This window comes from Carassius auratus, chromosome 16, assembly GCF_003368295.1.
Source record: "Carassius auratus strain Wakin chromosome 16, ASM336829v1, whole genome shotgun sequence".
Classification (NCBI taxonomy): domain Eukaryota; kingdom Metazoa; phylum Chordata; class Actinopteri; order Cypriniformes; family Cyprinidae; genus Carassius; species Carassius auratus.
In genome coordinates this window covers 9,067,339-9,091,041 of record NC_039258.1, presented here as the reverse complement: position 1 = coordinate 9,091,041, position 23,703 = coordinate 9,067,339, and the positions used below count along the sequence as shown (strand labels likewise).

Below are 23,703 nucleotides of genomic sequence, written 5' to 3'. Positions count from 1 at the left end.
CTGAACTGCCTTCAACCTTGAGTCTGACTTAGTGACACACGCTCTTTAGCTGTTGTATAATCGCTCTGCAAAATGTGATATCAATCGTGCACAGTCTTTTGTGCGGAAGGTTCATTCTTTTGTTTATGTAATCCTCTTTTCCTTTGTAATGTCAGAAATATTGCATTTCACACAATTTTCCTGACGCATTCAGCAAAGGCTGATTCTCAATCGTACAAAGAAACAGAGCAAAATCCAAGCCTCTCTTTTAATTAATCTCATTAAATCACGTCTCTGTCTATAAAACAAGACAATAACACTGAATTTAGCTCATTAGAGGCAAGAACGTGGGTGGAACTGGAAAGCCACGTCATAAAAACATGAAAGCGTTTGAGCTGCTCTCACTACTCGAAGCACCACATTAGTTTTAAGCTGTGGCACCAGTCTAGCAACTTCCAGCACCACAGACACTGGAGCCGCATTAATGAGAGACATTCTTTTAAGATTTTGTTTGATTACAGGAAAGGGGACCATGGAGGGTAATAAAGTGTCACCTCTGTTTCGAAATCATATACCGTCATAAGTGATTTCATTCAAATTTTATTTAACAGGCTAAACAAAATAGCACATCAACTGAAAATACATTGAAATTGAAACTGTGCACACAACATGCCCCTGAGCTACATCAACTCTTAGTTTATTTTGCAGTAAAAAAGCTTTTAAACTCAATATCCAAGGTCAATTATAAATATTTAACATCTTGCCAATACAGAAAGACCTTTTCAGATTAAAGTGATCTAAAAACACAGTCTATATTCTTAAAAAACAGCATCATGACCTCTGTAATGAGTGGGTCACTGAAAATGTTTTACTTCAATAGACAGTCTTGATTAAAGAGTGCCTTTGCATTATTTATAGGCCTACGAAAATGTTATTTTTTAGCCGGGGTCAACATAGCTGAAATGACTGAAGTGATCTTCATACCTCAACCAACCCTATGTATTCATGTATACATAAAGACACCTTTCAGATCGTTCTGGTAGTCTGCACCTGGATTGAAAATATGACCTCATTCTGTGGCATTTCTTGTGCAGATGAGAAGTCATTAACCTTAACGACAGGCAGTGTGCTGTGTTGTCATCAGTATCTGACCTGTGGCTGAATGCCAAGAGACGTGACGTTTGATCAGACTATGGTCCTTCATTTCAGCATGGAAAACTGACACAAATGGTTCAAGTGGATGTAAAGTCCACCTTAATGAAACAAGTGTGCAGAGTGCAGGCCCATGCAGCAAACAGCTTTTTGTTGTTGTTGTTGTTTATATATATATATATATATATATATATATATATATATATATATATATATATATATATAAATAAAACAACAACAAAAAAGCCGTTTGCTGTCTATAAAGTAACTTGGTGTACACCAGTGAAAGTGTTTTTTTTTTAAATCTTCTCTGAAAGCCATGAAATTTAATGAAACACTCTTATTAATTCAAACAGAAATGTAGGCCTAAATCTAGAACAGCGAACAGTAGACTGCTAATAAATTTGCTAACCTGCCAATGATGTGATATTGTCTGCATTATATAAAAAAAAAAATATATATATATATATATATATATATATATATATATATATATATATATATATATATATATATATATATACATATATATATACACATATATATTTTTTTTTTTACTGTATTTTTAATTGAAAACTAGTAACAAAAGGTCATCATGGGTGTTACAAAGTCAAGACAATACAATTTCCATACATTCTCTGGAGTTTAGTATTACACTTATCCTCAGTGGTGTTTGTACACAATCCATTTATCCCAGTACTTAAAACATTTTTCCAATTTATGTCTTACAGTAAATTTAAGTCTCTCCATACAGTATATTTCATTTACAATTCCCAACCACTCGTCCCTAGTGGGAGGGTCAACCTGAAACCATTTATGTGTTATGGCTTTCCGACTGCTTGCTAAAAGTATGTGACTGTCTAGAATTGTTTTAGGAATTTTCCCTAGGTACAACATGATAAATGAAAAATCCAACTCCTCCCTTATTATTTTCCCAATTTCAGTTGCCACCTCATGCCAGTAAGGCTGTATTTTTGAAAACCCCCAGAAAATATGAAAATGATTAGACATTGAGGATCCACATTGACTCCAACAAAGGCCCAGACTCTGTTCATCTGTTCGTATTGCTGTTAATTTGGGAGTTATAAAAAACCTTCCTTTAAATTCTTCCATCCAAACTCCCGCGAAGATCTTGAGTTTTTTGTGTTTGCCCAGTCTTCTTCTGCTATTTGAGAGTCTGATTCTTTCTCCATTTTTGTTTTACACAGTTTATTGTATATTTTTGAGTGGTTTGTATATGTCCATATAATTTCGATATCAACTTATTATTGTCTTCTTTTGAATATGCATTAATAAATGTTTTTAAATCAGATTTTCCTCACTCAATATTATACATTTTACTTTTTTATTAAAGTAATCCCTAACTTGCAAGTATCTATAGAAATCCTGCTTTTCCAATCCAAATGTGTCTAACATATCCTGGAAGCTCAGTAAATTTCCCTTAGAGGTGACTGAGCAATAAGATGTAATTCCTCTCCAGACCCATTGTTTAAATCTTCAATCCAAATTAGCTGGTTCAAAATCTGGGTCATGCACTATCCATTTTAATACCCCAGCCTGTCTTTCTAATTGTCATTTCCTCAGAACTCTAAACCATAACTTCAGTGAGAATCCGGTCCAATTATTTAATTTCCTGTAACTCCTTTCAGCTGAATTTTTATCCCCAAGTAATGATTGTAAAGGTTTATCTATCTGTGTAATTTCTTAAGTTTTCCATCTCGACTCATAACTCGGTATACACCAGTGAAAGTGTTTTTATAGAAAATCTTCTCTGAAAGCCATGGAATTGAAGGAAACGTTCTAATTACATAAAACAGAAACGTAGGCCTAAATCTAGAATAGCGAACAGTAGACTGCTAATAAATTTCCTAACCTGCCAATGTAATATTGTCTGCATTATTAAAAATTATATATATATATATATATATATATATATATATATATATATATATATATATATATATATATAATAATTCCACAGGGTAAATAATGCTTAACACTTTAACCATTTTCTCAATCAACTGGTAAGTTTGGTAGCAGATTTAAAAAGCTCTGAAAGCTCTGTTAATTGCTGTTTGGGAGGTTTGAACTTCACACTGAATAAAGAGCAAAAGCTAAACACTATCATTGTTAAATAAACAGAATGCAAGTTCTCAAGGTGATGCCATAGCAACGACTGGTCAGCACCTTGGACAGAGCCTGCTGTTGATTTTACCAAACCATTATAAACATAAAATTATCTGTCTTATATTATTCTTTATTCTGAAGTATAGCGTAATCTGGGGCCTAATAACAATATATGTGGACATTATAGACTATATATATGTTAAAAGAAAACTCAGTGCGATGAACCTGAAGGTGACTCGTCATGACCAACGTCAGTTCACGAGCACCAGTAAACTACAAACGGACTTGCTTTCGACACAGACAGCAACAGCGGACAAAGAAAATGTGTGGCCCTTTAAGTCTAAATATAGTTTCTCTCGAAACTGATATCCACTGCCTTGCTGTCTTATTAGCAAACAGTCAACATAAAATGTTATTTATTAAAAGACGTTACTAGAAGAGTTATTAAAACATTGTCTTTTTACCTTATTCAAGTGGGGATTGCGTGTAACATCATACCCCCTCTTCTTCGTGTAAACAAATGTCTTGCTTTGGTCTGCTGACTTTTCCATCTCCCACTCGACAGATTCCTGTTTGACTAAAGCGTGTGCCATGTTGCTTCCCCTTTAAATAGCGCTGAACTCAACAAGTGCACGCGCTGCATCAGACAGGAAGACGTTACACAGAGAGAGTGTCAGCAGCGGATGCGTGTGTGCTGTTATCGCCAAACTATTAGATGAAAAAGTCGATAATATACTGGCAAGTCCTATCTGAAGCAGAAAATAAAGGTTTTATGTAATATTTTCACGCGTGGTTTCAAATAAACGGGGGAAATACTGACCGGGGCTAGTTGTCACAAAATCTGTCGAAATATTTTGAGTTAGAATTAGTCGATACACAAAGTGTTTTCTATAGCAGTGGTTATATGTTGATTTTAAAGGCTTAATAAAAAGTGTTTACGTGTTAATGTAATATGTAAATAAATACATAATTATCAGTTGTATTATTTTACCTATACCAATCTGTTCAGCAGCAGGTTTATAGTGACAACAAAATTCCCTTAGCAATGAGTTTAAATGAGCAATTTCCTTGGCAATAACAAATATTTAATCTGTTTTTAACCTAACCTAGAAATTAACTTATAAAACCAATCCTGAAAAAACTACCCTACATTCATTTGTAATATTTTATTTCAATTTAATCATAACAGTTAGCAATAGATAATAATTTACACACAAAACTCATAAAATAAATACGGCACACTATATTTATATTAAGGAATTTTAAGTATTTTTTATGGGTGTTTTATTTTTATTTTGAATTTTGCGTTAAATTGCATTATGTTAATAGAAATCCAGAAAATTAATGGATAATGACCTTTTGAATTAGTTGAACTATCTTCTAATGATAAGAAGGATCATGTTTCACAAATGAGCATGTCTTAAAGGACTGTTCTGGCTGAACCCTGGCCTACAGTATGTGTGTGCAAGTGTGCAAGATATCTGGTTCGTACAGTATGGTATGTCCATTCTTACAGACTTAGAAGTGGTTAGGGTCCTCTTACAGAGATGCTTAGTCACTGTGACTGCTTTGAAAGGCCAGAGTATTTGGCCCTGATCCAACACTGCATGCCAGGGACAAAAATGTCCAAATTGCTCACGCATACCAATTACTGTTCCCATATGAACAAATATGTAGATAGGAAACCTGTCCAGATTGTTAATTTACAATGGAATTTTCTGGAAAGATACCTATAGAGCACATTAAGGGACTGGCTTATTGGGGAAGCTAATGGATATTCTGTGACCTTCAGAGACTTACCTGAAGTATGATGTGTGACTCAAGGACAACTTGTTCAAGTGTATTCCTACTAGTCTCAGGCCCATGTTACTTTATCTTGGCGTTGCACTGGCTAAATGTGGGAGATAGTGAAGTTAAGTGCATTTGGGAAAAAAACTAAATAAAACAAACAACCAAGACATACTTAAATGCACAGCCATTTCATCTTACAGAATTACAGTACCTATTTGTTAACCCTAAATAGCTAACTTTAACCCTATACATTTCTAAAAAAAAAAAAAAAAAAAAAAAAAAAATATATATATATATATATATATATATATATATATATATATATATATATATATATATATATATTCTTGAACTTTCTCTGTTTAAATAGGATAAATAGGGTATAATTTTTTCTTCCATGTGTGAGGTGACTAAACCTGTCAGAAATAAACTGGAAATGATTAACAGAACAAGGAGCAAACCAGACAGCGCCAGGTTTGAGATGATGTCACTAAATATAATCCTAGCTTGCTAAATCTATCAAATATTTCTTTTACTAAAAATATCATAAAAGGATGATTTTTCAGAGAGGCGAAGGCTTTGTAAATGATATGACAAAATGACAAACACTAGCTGTCCAAACACTGTCACACAGAGTTACGTACAGATAAATGGAGCGATAAATTTGGCAAGAATATGAGGCTCAGATAAAAGCAAAATGAGGCCCAGATAGGAACACACTGTCCATTTTTCATTACACTCTACACCAACAGGACAAGGGTGATAAAGAATGATAAACAGGATGATACACAGCTGATAAAGCTGATAATATAACAGATACAAACACTGCAGTTTTATCTACCAAGCAACAGTCTATGGAAATAGTCTAAATGGACAGCCTTACTTTGTGAAACAACAAAATATAAATAGCCTCACACAAGCAGTTCAACAGCAAAAAGAAAAAGCCTTGGTTTCTTCTTTTCTTTTTCTATGCTTCTTCTTCTTCTCACATGGAATGGTAGTTCCCAAAAGTCCGATAAGCCAGTAGTGCTATCACTTGTGCTTTGAAAAGAATTTAGAGAGGATCTAAAATGTAAACATGCTATTTTCTGTGCACACTCTGTGTTATCTGCTTCATAATAACAAGGCTTGCTTTCTTCTGTGTAATTATATTTGCAGAGGTGTTGAGTTCAGCGATAAGGTTTTGTGATTCCATACAGGAATTCCAGTAGCTTTCTATTACACTCTATTCCCAGATCTAAGCTGTTTGACCCTATTGGGTATTTTTATACAAGACTGGACCCTCGCTGAATCAAGGAAGACACAACACTGGTCAGATAACAGCAGGGTTGGGGAAATATCTAAAAAGACAGTGAAGGATGTTCTTGATTACAGAGGATTGCTGAACTTCCTCCCTAAACTCTGAAAACCAGCACCTGGTGTTGCTGAAGCTGTGGTGTATGGTATTAACACACACGTACACACACACTCACATACTTACATAGTGTGAACCAAAAAACCTAGACTTCCAGGAATGAAGAAATTATACTCCCTGTGTCGTGATATATACCTGCCAATACAAACTCTTATCAGTGGAGAGTTTTCTCAGTGAAGGACCTGCTGTGGGAGAAAGGGGATCCCTCTGCACTTATAACGGAAATTGCATGGATAATTTGAATAGAACTGTGAAGAACTGTGAACATATGAAAGTAATACTGTATTTAGGAACAAAGAGAAAAGATTTAGCAGCAAGAGAGTAATTGAATCAGAAGAGGTGGGAAATGGAAAGAACAAGGCATAGAAATGTCACAAAATTAGCATTTTGCATTTTCTCCATGCTGTTAGTTCCGCTTTACACAAATGCATAAACACATTGTCTTAATGAAACACATTGTAGGCTCCTGCCCACTGAGCTGCATCTCAAGAGGGAAGCATTTAAACACAATAGTTCCCGGTGAGGGATTTCTGCTGATTTTAACAAGCACAATCATATCCCAATAAAAATCTCAGCAGGGGTGAGCCAAGGGGAACACACACACCTCAGGTCCTGGTGAGTTTCCACAGAACTACAGGAACACACACACACACACAGACGTCTGAGTTTCCCTGGTGTCAGTGACAGACAGGGAAAGACAAAGAGTTCCAGACAGAAATGATCATCAATTTTATATTCAGTTCTTCTGAAATGTAGACTCTTAACTGATAAAAGGGCACTTAGAGAAGGTGAGTGAAGTTGGAGCTATATATGAGTGCAAAAGAAAGAGGTCTGAACATGAATTGAAAAGCCCAAGTGTCGTGATGCTTGAGTAAAAACGTATTTCACCGTCAGAAAACATGAGAGATGAGGAAAAGCACAAGGAAACCAGTCATACAGCATAATGAGACTCGCCTGAAAATGCAAAGGCAGGTCAAAGGTCACACAAGAGGAATAAGAGCTGCTTTTTAACTTGGTTAATTGAAGTGATCTAGCACAAATAGTGAGGCCAGTGTGATTTTGCAATTTTTTTAATTTGCAATACTTGACGTTTTTGAGACAAGAAGCTCATTAACAGTTATACAGATGTCACAATGTAAATTCTGGTCTGGGTATTCTGAATTATGTATTGGCATTGGTGTTTGAATAGCTTTTGAATCTCAAGCAAATGATGTGTGTGTTTTAGGCGTGTGACTATTTGAGGTACCTCTAACCCTGAAGTTCTCTGAAGACACCTCAGTCAGTGCAAGTCTCCAGAGTCTGACTGTGAGTGCTTTGTACAAAAGTCTTGTATATATTACACTTAAGATTCAGCAAAACAACTAAATAACCTGTGAGCTCAATCAACAGGACCCTGACTTTGAAACACTACAAACTATTGACACTGAAATGCAGAAGGCAACAGTCTAACAAAAACTCTCAACCAAAAATGGAAGTCAGCATATATTTATCATTTTGTTGTAAAATGTTGAACTTGTTTCAAACTACTGACTTGAGAACACTTACATGTTGAATTGTAGACCAAGTCTGGGCCAATATCGGAGCAGAATGACTCCTTGTGCCAAATTGGTGTGTTTGCTTAGGAACCATTTCTGTTTAGATTGTATTAGGTGTTTGCATGCTTGAAGTGCTGTGCTCCTCTCTTGTGTATGTTGGCAGCTTCGCCTCGAGCACAGGAGGTCATGTCTCGTAGAGAAGTCTGTCCAAGTGTCTCACTTTAGCAGGAGTTTTGGTGGGCTACTTTTATCTTATTATCAAGAATAATAAGAAATATTTATTGATCACCAAATCAGCATTTTAGAATGACTTCTAAAGGATTGTGTGACTTTAAATTTGAGTAATGGCTTCTCAAAAATCACAGGAATAAATTAAAAGTCCAAAACATATTAAAATAGAAAACAGTTATTTTAAAAGGCAATATTATTTTACAATGTTGCTGATTTTTGCAGCCTTGCCTTGGTATATATAAGACACTTCTTTCAAAAACATAAAAAAAAAAGATCAGAATCAGAATCAGAATCAGAATGAGCTTTATTGCCAGGTATGTTTACACATACGAGGAATTTGTTTTCGTGACAGAAGCTCCGCAGTACAACAGAATGACAGCGACAGAACATAAAACACATAATAAAAGAATAAAAATACAAATATGTAGACAGTGAATGACAATATACAAATGACAATTGTAGGCAGGTATATTACACAGTGAAGTTATGTATGTACATATATATTGTGTGCAAAATTTAAGTGTATACTAAGTATGTGTGTTAGATAAATAAAGTGTGTGTGCATATAAATATAAAGTGTAGTGTGTTCGCCATTATTATCAGCTGTTCAGAAGATGGATTGCCTGAGGGAAGAAACTGGTCCTGTGTCTGGTCGTTCTAGTGCTCAGTGCTCTGTAGCGTCGACCAGATGGCAACAGTTCAAAGAGGGAGTGTGCTGGATGTGAGGGGTCCAGAGTGATTTTGACAGCCCTTTTTCTCACTCTGGATAAGTACAGTTCTTGAATAGATGGGAGAGTTGAACCGATGATTCGCTCAGCAGTCCGGACTACTCTCTGTAGTCTTCTGAGGTCAGATTTAGAAGCTGAGCTGAACCAGACAGTTACTGAAGTGCAGAGGATGGATTCAATGATGGTGGAGTAGAACTGTTTCAGCAGCTCCTGTGGCAGGTTAAACTTCCTCAGCTGGCGGAGAAAGTACAACCTCTGCTGGGCCTTTTTCACAATGGAGTCAATGTGAATGTCCCACTTCAGGTCCTGAGAGATAGTGGTGCCCAGGAACCTGAATGACTCCACTGCAGTCACAGTGCTGTTCATGATGGTGAGTGGGGGGAGTGCAGGGGGGTTTCTCCTGAAGTCCACGATCATCTCCACTGTTTTGAGGGTGTTAAGCTCCAGGTTGTTGAGAGTGCACCAGACAGCCAGCTCTTTTACCTCCTGTCTGTAAGCAGACTCGTCACCGTCCTGAATGAGGCTGATGAGTGTGGTGTCATCTGCAAACTTCAGGAGCTTGACAGAGGGGTCCTTAGATGTGCAATCATTAGTGTACAGGGAGAAGAGCAGTGGGGAGAGAACGCAGCCCTGGGGAGCTCCGGTGCTGATTGTACGGGTGCTAGATGTGTATTTTCCCAGCCTCACTAGCTGCTGCCTGTCTGTCAGGAAGCTGTTGATCCACTGACAGATGGAGGTGGGCACGGAGAGCTGATTTAGTTTGGGCAGGAGGAGGTTTGGGATGATCGTGTTGAATGCCGAGCTGAAGTCCACAAACAGGATCCTCACATAAGTCCCTGGTCTGTCTAGGTGTTGCAGAACATAATGCAGTCCAATGTTTACTGCATCGTCCACAGACCTGTTTGCTCTGTAGGCAAACTAGCCTAAACATTCGAACACTGCTTGTATGTTTGCTATATAATGACACTGCAGCCTGACATTTCACACTTTTGAATGTGTCTAAATATTTGCTGTCAACACATCTGTAGGGCTAACCTAAAGTTATCTTCCAGCTAGTTTACAGGGCAGAGGGGGGCTAAGCGGCAATAAATGGCTCTCTCTGTCAGACAGGAAGCTCTAATAAGCCATGGAAAGGTGAAGGCCTACTGAGATGGTTTATGACCATGACCTGCATAAATAAACACCTGACTCTTTAATCTACAGTATATAGCCTTCATCGACTCTCTAAGGATGTGCGTGAGTAGCCACTTAACACAACACTCATGTTCCCTTAAACTCAAGCAAATTGTCTTCTTTAGCATATAAATGAATCATGGATGGACTGTTAGCAGCTGAAATCTGACTACATGCTGTTAAGCAAACTGGAATCCAGTCATGGCCAATGCAAACCCAGTTGAGAGGAGATTAATCTGCTGTTTTGTCTGCTGAAGACTATCAAGATGCAAAGACACAATGCTGGTTTGAATCTCAAACTATTTTTCAAAGAAACGAATACTCAAAGCAAACACTACAGTTGCAATATTCAGTGACACAATCTTCAAACGACATATGCTTGCACAAAACCTAGCGCTTCATAGAGCTGACTCTCCTGACAAAATAACTTCCATGGAACCATTGCATCACACAACCAAGAGCAGAAATATCAAGTAAGGCCCTTCCTTTCAGAGTGACTCTGCCAAACACTCATGTAACAGTTTATGGGTTCTGCTAGATATGAAATGTATCACACATTTTAGCCGTAGCAATATCAGATAACCTATTGCACATGCTACAGACAAATAGAAGTGGCTCTTATTTAGGAGACAAGAGTCTGATTTCCCCCACTTTGCCTCCATCATTTCATGTCATGTGTTCTAATGAAATAAAATAAAATGAATAATGCCTATGTTCAAAAAATAAGAGCAATTGAGAGAGAGCTCAAGATGATCATTGTAGGGGCACATTCTCTTATTTGGAGGGCGAATGCCGCAGTCTAAAGCAATGAGATCGCCTTTCTCTGTTCAGACTTGACAGAGAGCCTCACAGGGTGCTGATGTGAGCCAACATTGTGGAACCAGAAAGACTGACCCTTTCCCTAAATCTCTGGGAAAAATTAACAAAACTGAAAGGTGATTTTAAGATGTGGTAATGAACGTAAATTAGAACATAAACAAGAAAAAAGGCAAAATATCTGAATGTATATGACATATCTCATCTGAAGTCAGTTCTTGCATCTCAATGCCTCTTTCTTGTTCCAGTCACTTCAATAGGAAAGGAATTTGTGTCTACACACAACACTATTGTTTGGGGGCCTCTTTAATTTCATGGAAAAAATAAAACCCAGTCATTCAGGTTCTCAGAGCTCGCCCGCAGCTCATTAAGTGGAAGAATTAACACTTTTGATAGTGTTACTCTCACTGAATAAAGCAATGAATAAATGGCAATGAACAAACTAACTATTCTAAAGAGACTGTGCATGAAGTAAAGGGTGAATAAACATAAAACCCCTATATTTTTGTATGAGTCAATGAGGATGATAAACAGAAATTTTAAGATAAATTAGGAAGTTTACCACATATGTAGGTAAAAAAAAAAATCATATCACAACATTTTCATAGGGTTACTTCATTTGAACTGAAAAACAATTATTTTTAATAAAAATATTTTAAAAATTATTTCTAATAAAACCTTACCCTGAGACAGTCATGTGTCAAAGTGTAAAATTTCCTGTTATGTTCTGTCACATGACACCAAATTTGCTTCCTTCACGTTGATTTGGCAAGACAAGTTTTTCAAATATTAATAGGCTTAGGCTAACTACTATTAGTTTTTATAAATAGTAGTTAGTTATCACATTTATGTCTTTAGTCTCACAAAAATGTATAAGAGAATTCAGAAACTGAAAGCACATTCATCACAGAAAGTCGGTCTTGCGTGATATGTATTTGATCTAATTTGTGAATGATCGAATACATAGAGACAAAAAAAGGAGCGTGACGTCATCGACCCAAACTAGAATCTGAATACATGTGCCACTTTGGAGGCGTTCTTTTAACTGACAGACCCCCTGCTCGTGTGTTTGCCACATCATGTACACGGACACAAGTGTCAGTGATGTGGGAACGGAACTGAACCATAATAAAGCCGCTGCTGCGCTATATTGTGCTCTCAGTGGAACGAATCCGTGGAAAGCCCCTTTGAATTCTGGATATAAGCAACTCTTTGAAATGTCAAATAGAGATTTATTCAAATCCCACGATTCATTAAGATTAAGTGGTGAACGCTTTCTCAGCTTCACTTTCTCCGCTCCATCGTTGCAAAGCATGGTGGTCCCTCCCCTATACGAAACTCTTTGTGAAAAACTTGTTGGGACTTTTTTCCTCCCTTTCCCTTAAACGTCAAGTGTAATTCACACCAAGGGCTTCGACTCTGAGCTCTCCCTGTCTTGAAGGTGGAGCAGATATGAGAAGAAACGGACTATCAGCCCATCCAGCAGAAAACCCTCTGAGATGAAGTAACTTTTAGACGGTTCTTGCTTATATAACAAGCATCTGTTTGCGGACTGAACATCTCCATCAATCGAATGATAGCAGGTATGGCGCATTTCTCCTTCAGAGAGTTATCACTTTTATTATTATTTTCTTGTAAAAGTTTTCCTCTTTGCATTAAAAAAACACCTTTTGCCCATCATTCTCGCCTTTGCATCTCAAGTATAGTATTTGATTGCAAAGCTTCTATGAAAGATAGGCTATAATTAATTTTTTTTTTCATGAAAGTTTAGTTGAGTTCGTCATGTTGAAAATGCACTGAATACTTTAATTATATATCTGCACTAATATATCATTAATTATAATTAATTACATTTAGGATATGTTAAAGACCTCTCAGCTCACAAAATGTATTTTAAAATCAGGCCTTGATTTTTTTTTTACAGCCGAGGTCTTTTTTTTTTTTGATGGAAAGTCTGGTTGTCATAGTAATTGTTGTGCAAACGAGAGGATTACCATGCAGATTACTTATAACTATCAATGCAAATATTCACATATCCGTAAATGACTGATGGTGAGGAAAAGACGTGCACTGAAAGATCTGGCAACTTTGAATGAATCAGTTTTAAATGTAATTGTAAATGGGACCATTAGCGCCACCGTTTGGTTGATGAAGCTGGTTGAGAAGTCTGCACATGTGCAAGACTGAAATTTCTGTGCCTTGTAATGGAAAAATGGGCTGATGCTGACATTGAGGGGAATTTTCTACATCTAGCACCACAGCCAGTTTCCCTCCGCTAATCTAAGCATCTCAAGATCTTTTTGAACAAGGCAGATGTGTCTATTACAGAAAAGCCATCGGAAATGCCATTGGAAATGTCGTAGTGATATTTCAGCACTGATGGAGGAATGTCAGATTGCAGATGCTCATTTTAGCAAGAGAACTGTTGATAGAGAGATCAGACCTCATGTCAGACTGAGTTTGCCTGAGTCTGTCTGTTTTGCAGGCTTTTTAAAGCTCAAGCTGTCTGCACATTTAACATCGTCTTACTGAAAATTGTTTGGACTTTTGTAAGTGCTTCGGTTCTCGTGGCCCTCTCCAGTAGGGATACATCTGATTTGTCATCGCCTGGATCCATAACTTCCCTGCACACATATTTTCCCCTCACACTTCCACTGAGGCCACACAACATTGTCTGTGCAGATTGATTCTCACAGACAGAGCGGCTGATGTAGATAATCCACATTGACGACATGTCATAGTGAAGTGTGAGGTGAGAGGAGAGGGATTTCAGCTCCTCGGGGATGAACTGAAGCAAGAATGCAGCAACAATCTATATTCCAACCCACCCTCTACACCCCTACTGATTACAAAAGGTTGCTGCAGTCAATGTTTTTCTTGGGTGCTCAGCCATCTAAAATATGATGAATGAGAAAGAGTGGTGGCTGTGAAACACTTGGCATTGTAGTTGGCCTTTTTTTCCTTTTTCTTTGTGTGACTGGATAATAATTTCTGTCATGTTGCATTTATGCAAAGACTTTCCTATAGAAATGCTTTCAGACTTGGGCTGTTTGAGCTTATGGATTCGTTTTTTGACATGGGGTTAAAAAATGGGGCTCAGAATTGTGAGGGGGAAGATAGTAATTATGCTCTATGTAAAGAATGTAAATTCACATGGTGGAAACGTTTTTTTGTTTGATAATGCTGGCCTTATTCTTAAAAAAAAATACTTGTAACAGTGCTATTATATTGCTCTTCCTTTTTCAAGATACAAAATTCAAGATTTGAATTGCTTGCATGCCATCTTGTCAGTTATTTAATGATTATGGTGTAACTCCAGGTGACTTTTTTATCTTTTAATATGATGTTGTTGCCATTTTCAGGCCATGTTTTATATGTTTTTGAATTCAATATTCCAACTTTACTGGTTAGTAGCTGTGTATTAAACTGGACAATGTAAAGTTAACTGGTCATTATTGCAAAATAAACCTGTCACTCCAATCAGGACCCTGAAAGATCTTAAATCTTAAATCTGCAAACAGGTTTCCAAAACACTGACTCAAAAATACTCAAGTCAGTGTCGACAGGGTCAATATTCACACAGTCCCCGCCACAAACCTCCATTCTCCACAGGCAGCATAATTTTCCTCAAATGGGAGATATTTTCTCTCAGTTGGCCGTTTAGGGGCTACTTTTTAAATGCAAGCATTTTTGTATGCTATTTGTTTAGTCTCTAAAGCTAATGCAGCAAATCTGGCTTTCAGTAATTATTTGAACTATTTCTTTAGTAATAACATTTTATTGTGTTTAAATAATGTTTACATTTTATTGTGCCTTAAAAGCAGATTCCAAGTTTTTTTCCACATTAGGATTTGATCTAAATATCTGTGGAATGTGATGATGGGGAATGAGGTGAACTATACAGTAAAGACAGTCACATATTCTCAGTGGTCTTGAACTAGTGCTACAAAGTCTTATTATTTGTCTCCCCCTAGTGGTCATGACTGTATTAATGTAATCCCAGGTTCCTGATTTCAATACTTCCAGCCCGCTCCTATTGAAGGCCCCTTAATGCATACTAAAGAGCTAATGAAATAAATCAGGTTTGCTAAATGATAGATACATCCAAAATGCACAGTGCTTGAACCATGAACGAGATCCACCAATTTGTATGAATGCATGTAAGAAACATACCACATGCATGAATGCATGGCATACTGCATGCAGTGATTTTACTGATACAACTAATAATAATAATAATAAAAAATAAAAAAAATGAAGCACAAGGAAAGAAAATTCGCACACTGGACGCATATACTAGCATATGCATAAAAATCTAAGTATGCTTTGGGATTGACTAAAATGATAATATAAATGGAAAAAATCTTAAAAAAAAAAAAAAATGGAAATACCAATATTGTATAATTAGCACAATGTGTTCTCATATTTTTGGCTTTGACTGTTCTGGCCTTTTGTGAGCAAAGCTGAACATGTTTTATCCAAAGACAGTAAATTTCTTGAAATACCTCAATATGAAATATATAAAGTGATATTGAGTCTCTGTTTTTCTTTCTGTTTGTTCTAGGGGTCTCTCTGCAATGGGCCCGGTACCCTTAACGCTCCTGCTTTGCGTCTCAGCACTGTCTGTGCTGGTGTCTGCAGCACTGGACGATCCCACAGGTGAAGATGACTACACCTGGCCGCAGAGAAAAGTACCACTGGTGCAAGAAAAGCAAACGGTGCACCTGGGAAGTTCTGAGTTTTTGGCCAAGCCACAAACGGAGCTCCATGGAATATGTGGCATTGAGTGCCAGCAGGGTTTCCCAGAGCCCAGCCTGGACGATCTGGAGCAGCTACTGTCCTATGAGACCATGTACGAAAACGGAACCCGCACGCTCACCACCGTCACAATACAGGAGCTAAATGTGAGCAACGACTTGATGGGAGGTTCTGGGTCACATAGTCGGCGCAGGCGAGAAGTCTACGGCACGGACACACGGTTTACCATCGCTGACAAGCAGTACTCTTTGAAGTATCCATTCTCCACATCTGTGAAGATCTCCACGGGGTGTTCCGGAGTGCTCGTGTCCCCCAAACACGTCCTGACTGCGGCTCATTGCATCCACAATGGTACAGACTACCTGGACGGGGTACAGAAACTCAGCGTTGGTGTGCTGAAAGAACGTTCCCGTCGGAAAGGGAAGGGACGGAAAGGGAAAGGACGGAAAGGGAAAGGCCAGAGGAAGCATAAGGAAGAGGAGGAGGAGGAGGAGGAAATCAATGAAAATATAGAAATTGGAGAGAAGCAGGAGCCTAAGGGAAAGGGCAAAGGCAGGAGAAACCGTAGTCGCCGTAGCACCACCTCCGAACAGCCCTCGTTCCGGTGGACCCGGGTGAAACAGATGCAGGTGCCAAAGGGCTGGTTTAAAGGGATCTCGGAGAACGTTGTAGCTGATTATGACTATGCCATCCTGGAGCTCAAACGGGCACAGAAGACTAAGTACATGGATTTAGGTGTTATCCCCTCCGTCAAGAAGCTGCCTGCAGGACGTATCCATTTCTCTGGATTCGACGACGACCGGCCAGGGAACCTGGTGTACCGCTTCTGCTCTGTGTCTGATGAGTCCAACGACCTGCTGTACCAGTATTGTGACGCCAAGCCCGGCTCCAGCGGCTCGGGTGTCTACATTCGGCTTAAAGAACCTGGCAAGAAGAAGTGGAAGCGGAAGATCATTGGAGTGTTCTCTGGTCACCAGTGGGTGGATGTTAATGGGATGCAGCAGGATTACAACGTGGCCGTGCGAATCACACCCCCTAAGTACGCACAAATCTGCCTCTGGGTCCATGGGGACTCCAGCCAGTGTCGGGGCACCTGAGAGACTCAATCAGCGGCCCATCTGATTGCCTCTGTCCTGGCTCTCAACAACCCTTGTGCCTCCCATTTGTGAACTACACAAACTGCTGCATTCATCAACACTAAAGACCATAACACACCTAGCATTGAACTTTTCCAAGCTATTTTGATACCTTAATTTATTTTATTAGACAAACTTTTGTTATGAATCAGTTAGAGCGAATGTATTTCTAGATTCAGATGTCCTAACGAGAACTAATTCTGTCCTAAACTGTCATTTTGAATTAGAAAATGTACTTCAGTCCGTGTTGTTTTATATGGGAGGCATTTATTTTGTCTGGTAATCTGTCTAGATACCTTGAAGTAGAAAGCTAGATGACTAGTTGACACAAGAAAAGGATTTTTTTTTTTCTGAGAGAAAAAGCTTAGAAGTTTATTTGTGGATTTTACTTTCCTTTTTCTTCTTGAATAACACATTTGAATATCAATGTGCTGTTGTTCTTTGAAATATTTTGTTCTTGTTATCATTATTAGATGTTTTTAATTTTGTGCCTTTGATAGCATAAACTGTAACCTGTCTTCTTGGGCTTCTGTTCTGCATTTTGTATCACAGTGCAGGCAATTAGTTGGAGGTTCACCCTTCAGATTCAGATGCCCTTGTTGACTTTTGGTGCTAATTTAATTTTAAAAAAATACAAAACATCAGAGGACCTGTTGGAGTAACAGTCTACTGTAGAACTGTAAGTATGTATTTAATGTAAGACTCGTATTATGAGTTTCATATGATCATGTCCTTCCTTAAAAAATACACAGGGTTATTTAAATTGACATATGGTGAATGATACATATCACTGTAATTATAATAAAGAGAAAGGCAATATAACTTGATAGGAACTAAAAACAAAAAAGGATGGCATAATTTTTCAATTTGTACAACTTTTTCCAAATGTTTGTTATTAAGGACCAAATAAACTGAAATTTATATGCATTGGTCTAAGAGGACAAAATAGTGTGTTCACTTTTTTTAGTTAAGCTTTCAATTTTTTTTTTCTTTATACTCTTGATGCTTAATTTCCCTTTATATATATGTATATATATATAGCCTATATATACACACACATACCAGTAATATTTTTTTTAACCAGAAACATGTGTCTTAAACTTTGCAGCTTAAAAAATACTGAATAATGATACTGTCTCTTTTTTAATGATCATGTGTTGATATAGATCTATCCTTTTGAAAACAGACACAGGGGGACGCACGTGGGCAATTCTTCCCATCAGTATTTATTGCATCTCAGAGGGCTTACATGCACTATGTAGGGGTGTCAAATATCATATGAATCAATAAATAAAAACAAACAACCAAAAAATTTCAAGAGAATTGCAAAAGAGAGATCCAAAGATCTGCCTTTGTCATTTCCATAAAATTTCTACTGTAAAAGGGAGAGTGAGTCACAGAGGGTTGGCAATACCAGACCTTTCTGTAACACTGTTTAACAGTGACCTCCTGACATTTTTTTTTACAGATCTAAGAGTCTATCTAAAGAACCTACGCTGTTTTCTATTAACTCAGGTATTTTCATCTGATAGATCTCCTCCACACTCTTACTTTACAAACTACAGTACCATCACTTACCAACAGAGGGAGCATGAATGAGGGTCAGGGTTTATTATAGTATGAGCGGAAAGGACTGAGAACCAAACATGTGGATGAGTTCATCTACAATTATACAAAATAACACTACATGTACCAGCTTAAATTTGGATTTCATACAAGCACAAGTAACTATGAGACTCAAACACAGCATTCCACTGACTATAACTGTGAAACATTATTATTATTATTTTTTGGGAAACATATAAACAGTTAACAAGTCACTGTACGTTTGTTATGTCAGGATACTGCAAAAGGCCTTTCTAAGAGGTCATCTGAGATTTGTAGCACTTTAGATTTGGTGAATTAAAAGTCCAAATTCGCTAAGGTTATTTTCTTGGGGAACGTATGTAAACCGTTGACTGACAATTAAAGTTTAAAAACAAAACGAAGTTTAAACTAAAGAATCAAAAAATATATGTATATATCAGAAAAATAAATACCAGTTAAAATACAAAAATGACATGCAATCACCAAGAGAATTATCTATGATAGAGGAGCCTGGATATGTTATTAATTTATACATAATTCATATATATTTATAATTCATATATTTATTATTTGTAAACAAACAAATGTCAATGATGGGAGATGACAACAGCATGTCTTATAATCCGAGTACCAGGTTCACATCAATAAGTTGTACACAGATAAAAATTGGAGCAGAGGAGAGACCTTTTTTGGTCAATGAGGATAATATACACAGAGTACCGTCTGCGAATCATGATACATTGCACACTGCTCCAAAACTAACATACAACAGCAAGCTCTTCAACAACCTGTTTAGGAACTCTGACCCCAAAAGGGAAGTCCTAGAGGAATGAGAAGTATAGGGGATCCACACACACACACATCATTCATTTCAGACTTAAACACTGGAAAAGACATACATACGTATCTTTTTTTAACCGTTCATTTTCATTTTTGTGTTTTTTAAATAATTGTATTTTCGTTCAAAACAAAGGATAACATCGAAATAAGCACATCTTAATTTTTCGTCTTGTTTTCTCTATGATTCACTTCACAGTTTGTGCTACAACATGACACAGGAAGGCTGGGCGGGGCAGACAGGGCGGGGTTTGGGTTGGGGGCGGGGTCAGTGGATATCTTAGCTGCAGGCTCCTCGGGTGTCTGGGGGTGTAAACAGACAGCAGACTTCTCTCACTGGAGCTCATTCTTTGAGAAAACAAATACTGCAAACAGAGCACAGAGAAAATGTCATGGTGCTTTGTGATTTAGTGCCTCATCTGAGCAGCCACTAGAAATATATCTACCTGGAAAATTATAAGAAGTCCTTGATGTTCAGATCTGCAAGGGGGTCCTTGGTAGGAGGTTTTTTGGGGCTCTGAGCAGCTGGCCCTGGAGACAACTGAAAAAGGAGAGAGAGCGCGAGGTTGCCGTTTGGTCTATGAGCAACACAGCAGTGTTTCGTTTCTGAATGAATCAGCAATTTGAACAAGTCGACTTATAAGGACATTTACTGCCACCTGCAGGTAGATTTAATTTCTTATTTAGAGTATGAATGTGTATGAACAAACAGTACTGAGATGTTTCTTAAATTATCTTCATTTATGTTCCAAAGTTTATGTTAGGCTACAATTTGTAATGTCTACTTGAAACTTCCTCATTTACCACAAAAATATATTTTGTGGGTATTTTCAGTTAAATTTATATATATATAATGTTAATTACTGGTGCTCCAGGTGTTCCTGTTGCTGCTGGCCCTGTGAATGGTGGTCTCATCATGGGCTGACCCATCATCACAGGCTGGGGCATCATGGGAGCTCCTGCTGCTGAAGCCTGAGTAAAAAATAAAAATAAAAGTAAGTGAATACTGTAAGTGCAAAATACAGAAACTCTAACATTTTAAAAGTGATTTCTCACCATGCCAAAGCCAGGCTGTGCTCCCAAAGGTGGTGCCATTGCTCCAGGTGGGGCGGCAGCTCCAGGGGCGGAGCCAGTCTAAACACAATTTGAACAGGACCACAATTAAATATATGCTAAACATTTTTGGTGTACAAACAATTTTCACTCAGAAATTGCTAGCACATTCTATGCGCACAAGCTCAATTTTCAGCTTATTTAATATAAAACAACACAGATGGCGCTCTGAGTCCTGAGTCGTAGCTGGACACCGCAGACAGACGCCAAATGGCACCAGCATTGTGCATACACTCATAGAAAACAATGTGTTTGAATTTTAAAGATGTGGCGTGACGTGATGTGCCTATTCTCGTCCGGTGAATAGAAACTCCCTTTACTCTACAACCTACGCCACTGCAGGTGCTGTTTGACACTCCGACATGATGAAATGAACCTGATGAGTGTTTATTCTCTGCATTTTAATTAAACTTAAAACGTTTTTTTTTTCTAAATTTAAGAACTTTGTTCTTGTAATTTAATTAGTTTATTCTGAACATTTTATTTAAACTTTTATATCGAATTTTTTTTTTGAGATTTTTCTTGAAAATTAAACTACTTTTTTCTTGTAACTTAAGTTAATTCTCAACATTTTATTTCAGAATTTTACATTTACATTTAATGAGTTTAATCTAAAGATGGTTTTATTGTTTTATTATTGCTTGGCCGTAATTCTTTTCCATAGAACAGTGGATTTCAACCTGTGGTCCGCGGCCCACTTGCAGGTGGGCCGCCAATTATTTTCTGTTCATTTGCAGTCCATTCTAGGGCTGTGGGATTAAAAGAAAACGTCCTAAAATCACGATTTGAGCGTGCGCGATTTCTAAATCGCTTTATAGCACAGTTTTCCATGGCCCTGACCTCCCGTAGTATGCTATCTGATCCAATCAGAATGCATTGCGCCTAGCGCAAGAACAGAGACTGGGCATATGCCTAACTCTAGGTTCACACACTGTCTGTGATGCACCTTTTTTCTGAGCCAATGTTGACGGATCAGAGCGTTCTCACTGCGGTAAAAGGCTAGAAATAAAAATGTGCGAAAATAATTAATGTCTAACACATGAGCATAGAGTGAATTTGTTAGTGAACAGGATGCAGTTTAAGTGAGAGGAGACACGTTTTAAGTGTGCACACTCTCTCCTCGCAAAGCAGCGTGTATCTGAGCAAGCACGACCGGTTTTGTGACAGAGCAAAGGAAATCTGCTGCGAACAGAGAGATTCGCACTCGTGCATTATTTTAATGTGCTTTCGCGTTATATTTATGCGCTCTCACTGCTGACCGCATACACATACTGTATACACACTGCAAACACCTGAGGCACCGCTACAATTAATGAGCTCTATGAACAATGCATGGCAAAAAAGAAAAAAAGTCCCAGTATACAGCATTTTTTTTTTTTTTTTTTGCCACAAGTCTATAAATTTTTTTACATCTTCACTATAGTGCTAATTTTGACTTATGTCTGTTCTAGAGATGTTACAACTTTTTGATAAAGCTCTGATTGGTTTTCTTTTGGAAATATGTTTAAAATTAATCCTGAATGCATTTATGACTGTAAAAGCATATCGGTGTGTGTCACAATTGCTAAATTGATCAAAAAAATTGCAATAGTTTTTTTTTTTTGTCCATGTTTATTCAATAAATACAGTTTAAAATCTAGCTTCTGAGTACTAGACTAGATTAAGTTATTAACCCAACAATAGCGGGGTCAGTTAATTTTTTTGAAGTGGGCAGCACAAACATATGTGTTTGGTTGTGTGGGCCGCGAGTTGAAAAAGGTTGGGAACCACTGCCATAGAAATTTACAAATTCTAAATGTTTTGAAGTAGGCTGGTGCCAATAGCCTCGTGGGCAGTGCCACAAAATATATAACATCTTTGAACTTTAGGTGTCCCGAAATCACGTCCCGGCTCGCTGACCTTTCCCAATCCCCCCTCTCTCCCCTAGTTCACTTCTTGTCAATACTTAACTATCCTATCATAATAAAAAACGTGAAAAACCCCAAAATAAATCTTAAAAAAAATGAATAATTTTGAAGTTGAAAGTCTGAAACATTTTTTTAATTGTGTAAGAGAAAAGCAAGTGCTACCATCTGAGCGCCAGGTGTGCCCCAGCTAGTAGGGGCGACCTGAGGGGTCCAGTTAGCTCCTCCTGTCAGCTTCTTCTCATTCCACTGGTTGTCCCTGTACAAAACAAATAGCTGTCAGCCAGCATAATATGTGTAAATCATTCTTGGTTCATAAATACAGCTCTAGGGCCACACAAAGTGAACATGATTAAATTGTGCTCCACGGGAGAGCAAATCAATCAAGCTGCCATAACAGTGTAAATGAATTGTCAATACAGGTCAGGCTGAGTAATTAATGTCTGTAAATAGATGTTATGAATAAGTGACCAGATAGGTATAATAGGTATCTGGAAACAACAAGGACATGGAGATTCGCTGCAACAGACACTTAACTTACTTCTTTTGGCTTCCCATCCCCAAGTCTACAAGAGAGGAAGAAACAAGTTAAGTCAGCGTCGGCAAGGATGGTGTGTAAAATGATTCAGTCCATCATTATTACATACGTACTTCCGACTAAATTGGCGAGTGAAGAGTCCAAGTCTCCTCCAATAGGTTTGATTGGTTGGGCAGCTGCTGTGGGTGCCATTGTTGGGGCCATTGCTGGTATCATGGCCGGAGCCACTGTCGGTCCAGCGGTGGGCACAATTCCAGGTGCCAATGGCGTGCTCGCTGCAGCCATGGGGGTCCCGCCTGTGCTCTGAGGTGTTATGGCTGGCATCAGAAGGTCTCCTAATACGTCAAACACTGGGGTTGGCACAAAGAGAGAGGGTTAATATAGCCAGGATGGACTGAGACAATTTTAGCCTAGACTTGATTTGGATTTACTGTACAAACTTTCAGCAATCCCATAATACACTAAGTCAGATCAGATGTAAAAGGAGTAAAACATAAGACAGAAACAATACAATAAAACATATACACTACCTTTCAAATGCTTGGGGTCGGTAAGATTTTTTAATGTTCACCAAGGTTGAATTTATTTATCAAAAATACAGTACAACCAGTAACATCGTGAAATACTTTTGCAATTTAAAATAACTTTTCTACTTTGATCTAGGCAGAATTTAAAGCATCATTACTTCAGTGTCACATGACCCTTCACAAATCATTCTAATATGTTGATCTGATGCTCAAGAAACATTTATTATTATTATTAATGCTGAAAACAGTTGTGCTGTATAATATTTTTGTGGAAAACGATATACAAATTTTCAGGATTATTTGATAAACAGAAAGTTCACAAGAACAGTTTTAATATGAAATGTATCTTGCAATAAA

At 37.7% G+C, this 23,703-nt stretch overlaps 3 protein-coding genes across 9 annotated transcripts in view; 1 reads left to right on the top strand and 2 right to left on the bottom strand.

Annotated features, from left to right (window-relative positions):
• The window catches only part of me1 (malic enzyme 1, NADP(+)-dependent, cytosolic), a 79,366-nt gene extending 75,433 nt beyond the window's left edge, over positions 1 to 3,933 (bottom strand). The window contains exon 1 of the mRNA XM_026283845.1: positions 3,723 to 3,933. Within this exon, the coding sequence (XP_026139630.1) occupies positions 3,723 to 3,851 (129 nt within the window). The 5' untranslated portion in view covers positions 3,852 to 3,933. The remainder of the gene's footprint in view (positions 1 to 3,722) is intronic.
• An 8,193-nt stretch (positions 3,934 to 12,126) lies between these two features.
• LOC113116022 (inactive serine protease 35-like) lies at positions 12,127 to 17,781 on the top strand. The gene is made up of 2 exons (XM_026283843.1): positions 12,127 to 12,529; positions 15,511 to 17,781. The coding sequence occupies exon 2, from the start codon at positions 15,524 to 15,526 to the stop codon at positions 16,799 to 16,801; it is 1,278 nt and encodes a 425-aa protein (XP_026139628.1). The 5' UTR covers positions 12,127 to 12,529; positions 15,511 to 15,523; the 3' UTR covers positions 16,802 to 17,781.
• A 264-nt stretch (positions 17,782 to 18,045) lies between these two features.
• Positions 18,046 to 23,703, bottom strand: part of snap91a (synaptosome associated protein 91a) — a 44,451-nt gene continuing 38,793 nt past the window's right edge. For 4 of the 7 annotated variants that reach the window (XM_026283837.1, XM_026283841.1, XM_026283842.1 and 1 more), the window contains 7 exons: positions 22,933 to 23,169; positions 22,823 to 22,847; positions 22,447 to 22,540; positions 20,321 to 20,398; positions 20,129 to 20,236; positions 19,711 to 19,805; positions 18,046 to 19,629 (listed from right to left, as the gene is read on the bottom strand). In XM_026283837.1, the coding sequence (XP_026139622.1) occupies positions 19,719 to 19,805; positions 20,129 to 20,236; positions 20,321 to 20,398; positions 22,447 to 22,540; positions 22,823 to 22,847; positions 22,933 to 23,169 (629 nt within the window). In that variant the 3' untranslated portion in view covers positions 18,046 to 19,629; positions 19,711 to 19,718. Of the gene's footprint in view, positions 19,630 to 19,710; positions 19,806 to 20,128; positions 20,237 to 20,320; positions 20,399 to 22,446; positions 22,541 to 22,822; positions 22,848 to 22,932; positions 23,170 to 23,703 lie in introns of those variants that run through there. The other 3 variants (XM_026283840.1, XM_026283838.1, XR_003293966.1) reach the window with 3 other exon arrangements.

Excerpts from the sequence above, each read along its gene's own strand:
- LOC113116022 (XM_026283843.1), top strand. The coding sequence starts at position 15,524 with ATGGGCCCGGTACCCTTAACGCTCCTGCTTTGCGTCTCAGCACTGTCT.